An 8,905-nucleotide genomic window follows, 5' to 3' on the forward strand; every position below is an offset into this window, starting at 1 on the left:
ACATTCTACAGATTTCATATAGTCATCTGTGTTCATTATCACTATTCCTGAGCCTTTATCTGCTGGTCTTATCATTATATCATCATCATTTAACAACTCAGTCATAGCTTGTTCTTCAATATTGGTTAGATTAATGATATATATATCATCATCACACCGAGCAAAATGTTACCTCCTGGACAGCGATTTTTTGGCAGAAAATTAATTACAAAATATACTACAAAACAAAGATGCTGCAAACACTAAAATTGTCATAAAAACGTCGCTTTCAGTGTTTTCTGACTGTTTTCTGACTGTTTTCTGAATTCACAATCAACGGAGTCCTCCGAGAATTTTATGCTGCAGTGAGAAAGTCAGACAGACAGTTCTAAGCAAAAAAACCTTTAATAACTATGCGCTATGGACTTCAAAAACATTTTTCTTGACTGATTCATAAAACAAATATGGACTTCAGATCATGGCTCATAGTGGGAAACTAAGGCCCATCGGGAAGAAATATAGTTACCTCCTGCGGCTCTCAGTATTATAGTCCCCTGTCGGCAGGAGTGAAATTCTGCCGGTATTCACCGGTACTCTGTACCGGGACTTATTTTGATGCTGGTACTGGATACCGGGACTTATTTAACCCACAGATCTGCATGTTCCATTGACTTGCAATGTTGTGAAAGCGTGGGGAGTTTCATGATGCCACCTTGTGCTGTTAACGGGATCTGAAAAAGTTCCCTTTTTTCCCTATTGTTAACATGGGTGTTTTTTGTGTTTTTTACTGAATTACTGCACCAAGCCAAGTAATGTACACATGGGTCTGTGCTGAGGTAGGGCCTTTTGAAGGTTTGGTGAAAAAACCTGAAACGGTTCCTGAGTTATTAAAAATAATATATAATGTTTCATTAATAGATAACAATTAAACATGTTTTTATGGACAAAACATAAGCGGCATTTTGAGACCTTGTGAAATGACCATTATGTCTTGTTCCATTAAAACATGTTTAAACTGACATAAAGGGCTACTACATTACATTAAGACACGTATGCTGTCTAGTGTGATTCCACCTTAAGAGACTTTACAATTATGCATCATATATTTAAAAAACTATGTAGATACAAACAATCAATATTGTTTTACTATTTTGCTAGAATTACTGGGTTTGCACTCTTTGCATTAACATGTCTAATACAATGTGGTAAAATGCAGCAGCAGTCATGTATGGAACACCTCCACAGAAGTGGTGTAGTTTATAATGAAAATAAAAACAATGTGGCGATGAGTTCAATCCTAACTGCCGCATTAACATGCTTTTGGAATGAATAGGAATACATATTTATAATCCAGGTCTGGCAATGGAATGTGAAACAAGCAATGTGATTGGTCGAGCAAGGTTCCAACTGTCCATATATTGGATGGGTACAGACAGTTGGAGCCTTGTTACATATTCAAAATCACTGCGCTGCCTCACAGAATGTACAGTACCGGTAGCCATCTTGTTTACAGTTACAGATGCACAGTAACTATAAAACTGAGTGACCAATTCCCAGCAAAAGCAAGTAGTAAGTAGACATGATGATTTGGATGAAGAACAATTAAATGAACTGGAAGATGGAAAAAAATACCAAAAAAAAAAAAAATTGCTGTCTTTCAAGACTTGCCTCAACTGTGCACATCTTAAGAAAATCTTTATAAAATACTAAGGGATTTATGCAGAAATGTAAGAAATGCCTGGGGAGAAGAATATAACATTTCAAGCTACATTATTCTCCGAGCTGGAACAAACCGCTTTCTAAATGAAAACAAAACTGGAGAATCTGTCAATATGCACACTCACCCCGACTTCATCACTTCAAATCTTTGTAGCGGTTTGTAAAGCTACAGAAAACCACAAAAAGACATGGCTGCACATTATCCAAAAATGTTTTAAATCCGAAACAGCACTGAATTTATTTTTATTCCTCCCGTTTGTTCTGCTCAAACAGTGTTTTGCATTTGGACTGAGAGGAAAAAAAAATAACTGGCAGTCTCAACTCCCCCTCCTGGTGTATCTTTTCAATGGCAATGTACACAATATAAAAAATAAAGATTTATTTACTTTTGCACGTTTCAATTAAATTAATTTACTCAGCTTAACTTTACTCAGCTTAACGTTACTCAACGTAAGGATATTTAATAAAAAAAAAAAAATCATTTTTTGCCCTAACATGATTTATGTTCTCTCCAGTGGAGACTCCAGAAGTTGATGTAGCAACGAATGAAATTGTACCTCTTAAATATTTACAGCCAAGATATTAGTCAGTATATATTTAGTTCATATACATTATATGCATTATATTCACTTTAAAACATAAGCATAAAAGGTCCATATTTGTAATACTAATATATTGTGTACGATAACGTATTACAAACAATATGATGTGCATGATAATTCATACAGTATTATCAAATGTTTGAGGGTTTGTTTCCATACACCACAATCACATAATAAATTGCTCAAAAACAATCACGGATTTGCAGCATTTGACTGATCATTTATGTTCTGAACCGTGACGCACAACACATACAGTATAGTTATGAATACACTAGGGTAGCTGCATTTCAACCAAAAAAAGTAAAGGCAGCACTTAAAACTGTTTTTCTTTTGTTTTTTTTTGTTTGTGATTTACCCCAGCATTTTGTTTACATGTTGCAATCCCTAGTTATCGGAGTTACAAGTATCTGGGAGATCCTGTTGTTCATGATTATTAGGCTGTTATCTTGTTTGTATTAAGTGATGAAATGGTTGAATCAATTGTATGAAAATGTGCCATTCTCCTCCTAACTACGTCATTTGAATCAATGGACATTTTTAAACAAGGTATAAATATAAATACTGTAGTGATCCTGGGAAGGGGGAATCAGGTGTGTGTAAATAGTGTGGTTGTGTGTGTGTGCAGGGGTTGCATGGTGCCTGTGTGTGTGCGTGCAGGGGTTGCATGGTGCATGTGTGTGTGCGTGCAGAGGTTGCATGGTGCATGTGTGTGCATGCAGGGGTTGCATGGTGCCTGAGTGTGTGCATGCAGGGGTTGCATGGTGCGTGTGTGTGCGTGCAGGGGTTCCATGGTGCATGTGTGTGTGCGTGCAGGGGTTGCATGGTGCATGTGTGCGTGCAGGAGTTGCATGGTGCATGTGTGTGTGTGCATGCAGGGGTTCCATGGAGCATGTGTGTGTGCGTGCAGGGGTTGCATGGTGCATGTGTGCGTGCAGGAGTTGCATGGTGCATGTGTGTGTCCGTGCAGGGGTTGCATGGTGCATGTGTGTACATGAAGGGGTTGCATGGTGCATGTGTGTGTGTCAGTGCAGGGGTTCCATGGTGCATGTGTGTGGGTGCAGGGGTTCCATGGTGCATGTGTGTGTGCATGCAGGGGTTGCATGGTGCATGTGTGTGTGTGTGCAGGGGTTGCATGGTGCATGTGTGTGTGCGTGCAGGGGTTGCATGGTGCATGTGTGTGTGCATGCAGGGGTTGCATCGTGCCTGAGTGCGTGCGTGCAGGGGTTGCATGGTGCATGTGTGTGTAGGGTCATTGGGATGCACAAACAGCATGAAAGATGTGGGGGGCGGGGGAGTGAGAGGAGATATAAGGGGGTGCATGGAAATGACCAGGGGATTTGGGGAGACAAGAGTGAGTGGAGAAGGTGTGTGGATGGAGGGATAGAGAGGGAGAGCGGGAAAGATTAAGTGGGTAGAGAAATAAAGAATCAGAAATGATCATTTTCATTTTCGATACCCAGTTCCCTTCCCTTCATTTATGCTTTTAGTTTTATAATCACTCCTGCAAAGAAATAAACGGCTTGAGCCTTTTTATTGAATTTCATTTATTTCTATCCTACGAACCCGAAATGCTACAATATAAATACATTTATATATTTATGAATATATTCATGTTATTAATAATCAATCACATAGCTAGCCTAATATAAACCTAACTAAAGTATTCATGTTTTAAAACTTAAAAGTGTAATAGCCTAATAATAATAGCTTGTTTTAGGTATGAGATGTATATGTGTATAAGGTTTCAAAATGCGGTCCTACTTGGTAATGTTTGTTATAATAGTAGAGAATTGTTCTTATACAAAAACAACAGTTGCATCACAAATACATTATAAATAGCAAACCAAAAACTTCCTTTAATATATACAGAGAGGACTACAATCTAAATGAATGGATGCTGAACGCAAAAACTATGTTTTACTTGACAGTAAGAGCTGACAATTCAGAACAAGATGGGAAATTGTCAGGTAAGACCGCCACTGCGCTCTTACTTCACCCATGTTCTGACAAGGCTTTCCAGCACACACTGCTTAACTGGTACAGTAGGTGGGTTCACTTCAGACAACATGTGTAGTCACCAGTGGGTTGCTGAGGATTCAAAAGTTCTCTGAAACAGCCTAATAGATATCCTTTAGATGTTTAGAAGAGTCACTGTCATAAATGCATAAGAAGATCTATAAAGTTCATGGATTGATTGGTTGCAAAATGCTTGAGTAACATATTATGTGTCTCCTTTCAATGATCTCTTTATTATGGAAAACCCAAAGGGACATGGTGTAAATTAGACTACTACCTTGTGCACATGACGTACTGTCTTATAAGCTCGAGATATATGTGTATATATATATATATATATATATATATATATATATATATATGTATATATATATATATATATATATATATATATATATACACACACATACACACGCACACACACACACATTCACACATTCACACACACACACACACTCTCTCTCACACATGGGCTGCTGTGCATTACGAGAATATATTTAATCGAGGGCTAATTAAAAGCACAAAGTGGTCTAATAAGAGTGCCTATTGTTTCTATCTCACTGATTACTTCTCATGCAGGTAGGTATATAAAGGATATAAATGACAAATCTTGAGGTGTTCTAATACATTTGCACACTGCTGTATATGTAGTAATACTACAAGAAACTTTAGAATGCATTTCTATTTTGAAGTTTAGTTTTGTATTACTACATCAGCTTGAAAACTGGTTTCAGAAACTTTCTTCCAGATTAAGGCTGGGACCAAATCAAAACTTTGACAACCCGCTAATCACACTTAACAAAATTGTATTTAATAGCATTTTCTTTTTATGAGTAGAAGAAATAAGATACTTACAAAAAAAAGAAAACGCTGTTAAATACAGTTTTGTTAAGTGCGATTAGCGGGTTGTCAAAGTTTTGATTCGGTCCGGACCTACATCCTTCTGTAGTATTGGACATAATTAAAGGCAGTCCAAATCTTTGGAAAACGGAATTTCTGGGAAATCGCGGAATTCTCAGTCTTCCACAGATTCTTCATATTCTGCAGCTACATCGTCATCATAATGATCATAAACAGTTACATTTTCAGAAGCCATTTTTAGTACAAATACTAAACACATAAGATGCTCTGCAGAAGACTCTGCAGATATCTACTGAAAATGAAAGCACTTTTAATATATGTGTGTGTGAGTGTTTGAAAAGAGGTATAACGGTAACTCTTTAGTTTAAGGATCCATTATAAGTGATTATAAGCAATCTATAAACCTGTTATTAATGATAATATTAACAATTATAGAATATGATTAGCATATAATATAATTATTATACACCTTTGTCATTTATTTTTTGCTACTTTTTTTAATTGCTTATAACAGATATAGCCTAATCTTTTCAGGTCTGTTTGTCTTTCTATGCCTCTATGTCTGTCTGTCTTTATATGTCTGTCTCACGAGCTGCATGGGGTTGCTTTGTTTTGCAATACAGTTATTATACACTTTTGCCATTTTTTTTTATTTTATTGTTTATAACCACTTATAACTGATCCCTAAACTAAAGTGTTACCGGTATGGGTGCAGTGTACAAAAATGAAATAAATTAAAAGTTTTTTTGGATGTACATAAAAGGTTTAAATGATTAAAAAATAATTTAATTCACACCATTTCGGACAAAATTATGCATAATAACATTGTAATGACGTGTAAGTGCAGTATGTAACTACAATATAAATGTGTTACCGACAACAGTTAAAAGCCCAACAATTATAATAGCAAGTTCAGAAAATATGTTACAAATAACACATCAAAGTAAAACAAAAATAGAACTCTATGGTACACCGTGTGAAACAAAAAATAGTTTTACAAAGCTGAATAAATACATACACTAAAACACTAAGAATGAAAAATATTGTGGTAAAGTATTAAGTGAAGCTTCTAGAAGAACGGATTACTTACATCGTATTATGCTGAGTCCCACAGGTCGCATGGTGCCTTCTGAAAGACGAAGTTAAACACTGCAGCATGTACAGGGCAGCACACAGCTCGCCTTCTTCTGAGAAAGTCTTTTTAAATTGCTTTCAAAGTGTCACAGTGTGTCTGACCATCGCGCACTGCTTTATTCTGGAGCGCTGTCTTGTGTAGCTACAGGATGCTTCAAAATACTTCTTTCTTCAAACACCTGACTCCTGCAAAGGCCTATTGTGAACTTGACCTAACTTGACAAAAAAGGAACTCCAACAGTGCTATCAGTTTCACATTTATTTGAACAGAGGTTTGGGAATTCAAAGACAAGGAACTACAGTATGCAACACCTGAGACTGCATGGTTTAGTAAAACAATCAGTATGAAATTTGAATTGTTGCAGCAGAAAAAATTAACATGGCTTGTCATCCTCTAATAGGTATTGTATGTCCCTGTGATGTTGCAATTTTGTATTTCTTAATTTTGATGGTGGAATTTGTGAATTTATTAGATCACTTTGTGCTTTCATTAAGCCTCTTAACCAACTTCTAAAAAGTCTCATGCATTTTCGCATTTGTTTTTATTTTATTTTAAATATATCACATGCGTGGCCTGTTAAAGTCATCAATTAAATTAGACAATCACTAATTTAGGTCGCCCCCCCTCCCCTTCTTCAAAAGAATTTGACCTAAATTATTAAAATTACATTTCAAATCAATAAAAGAAAAAGAAAACAACAACATTGGTTCATTTAAAATGATATAATTTGCAACTTGAATTAAGAAGCCATCAATGAATGGAGTGGACATGCAATCATATGTTGATAATCACAAACTCCAGTTCTTTACATCACCCAAACAGTGACCTCACATATCAGTTTTATTTTGCAGGTTGTACAGTGACTGTAGTGGGTCTGCAGGTATTAATGTCAATTTATGGGTCTGACCTGTGAATTGTGAATCACTTCTGCTTTTTGGGTAGCAGAATAAACTGTTTCCTAAGCTAAATGTTGCCCATGTCATAGCCTACAAAATACTCTTCAGCCAACAAAAAAAGAAGGGAAAGAGGGGACTTGACTGAAGTCATTAAAATCATAAATTGTATAGATACCGTTAACCCAAGACAGATACTACTTTTAATTTAGCACAGAGGGGAGAACAAGCAGGCATAAATGGAATGTGAGTAAAAGTAAGTTAAGCACTTTTTACACAGAGATTTATAAATGCATGGAATTGCCTACCTCTGAACAGTTTTGCTTGTGGATTTCTAAGTTCTTAATTATGTGGCATTGAACCACTAGCATCACTTTATGGACAAAACGGTTGTTTACAGGAAGACAGAGGAACGAAACATCTGAGTTGCAGTGGCTCTGGTCTTTTTTAGCTTTAGATACAAGCTCTCAAATTATTCACTATCAATACGATTAGCAGTAATAGTTTTCCAGTACAATAAACAATCAAGACCAAATACATTTTTGAGAAAATTCTGATAATTGTAACTAGGCATAATAAAATTATAATTATGTGTAAGTACACATGTATTTACTAAGTCTAATTAGAGACACTTAGGGGGAGATTTAAGGATACGCACAAAGTGATTTGCGGGTGCAAATCCCCCTAAAAATGCGGCATATTTAAAGAATGGTCCTCACCTGCCGTTCTGCACCCGCTATCAAATTTGCACTTTGCCATCATTATTCCATTAATATTATATTGTTATGCATTCAAATGGAATTGGGTGGGATGTGGATACTAAGCATGCACAAACATTATAATGTGATGTGAGGACTTTGCCTTGCACTTAGGCAATTGCTGACCCTCCAAAAACTTTACACCTCTTCTTACAAGGTGCAAGCCATTGTAGAAGTGAGTAACGAAGAGCTGTATAAAAGCACACACCTGCAGAGACCTGTCATTGGCTTCAGGATGGCTGCAGTGGTACACTTCCTGATGCGGTGACACTTGGCTCTTGTTGAGGAGAGACAGGAACACGTTCGGAGGAGAAGGGCAAGACGAAGAAGACCCTGCATATTCAATCCCAGGGTCACTTTGTTTGGGATGCTGGAGAATACGGTGCTAAAGCGTTATCATCTCACTCCGCAGGTCATCCAAGACCTAATAGCTGAATTGAGGGATGAGCTAGACCCCAGCGTCAATCTAGGGACAGCTATTCCTGCACATGTCAAAGTGCTATGTTCTCTGCACTGCTTAGCCTGGTTCCTTTCAGACCACAGTTGGAATGTCTGTAGGGAGTGCCCAATCCACCTTTCCCAGGGTGCTCGGCAAATTTCTGGATGTCATGCTGAAAAGGGCAGGCCAATACATATAATTTCCTAAGGATACTAGCATAACTGATGTTAGCTGAGGCTTTTCCAAACAACTCGGTTTCATGCTGAGTGACCACAGCAGTAAGGACTCACAGCTCCTTCTCAGAAAACTTTTCTTTTCCGTGAGCAAGGGGACTTTGCTGCCCTTCCTCTGACATATTGTTTTTTGGTTTGTATTTTCATGCTCCACAAATGTCATACAGTGACTACTGCTCTCTGTACTCCTAACTCTGCAAGTGTGGTCGCTAAATAGACCGATGCACTTATTGAGAACTTCATTATCACAATTGCGGCTCATTATTTGTG

General features: G+C 37.2%; 1 protein-coding gene across 1 annotated transcript in view; it reads right to left on the minus strand.

The window, feature by feature from the left end:
• LOC117398021 (Fc receptor-like protein 5) overlaps positions 1 to 6,445 on the minus strand; it is a 38,766-nt gene extending 32,321 nt beyond the window's left edge. The window contains exon 1 of the mRNA XM_033997012.3: positions 6,268 to 6,445. Coding sequence (XP_033852903.3) covers positions 6,268 to 6,298 — 31 coding nt within the window. The 5' untranslated portion in view covers positions 6,299 to 6,445. The remainder of the gene's footprint in view (positions 1 to 6,267) is intronic.
• Between the last annotated feature and the right edge of the window lie 2,460 nt (positions 6,446 to 8,905).

Source organism: Acipenser ruthenus, chromosome 54 (genome assembly GCF_902713425.1).
Source record: "Acipenser ruthenus chromosome 54, fAciRut3.2 maternal haplotype, whole genome shotgun sequence".
NCBI classification, from domain to species: domain Eukaryota; kingdom Metazoa; phylum Chordata; class Actinopteri; order Acipenseriformes; family Acipenseridae; genus Acipenser; species Acipenser ruthenus.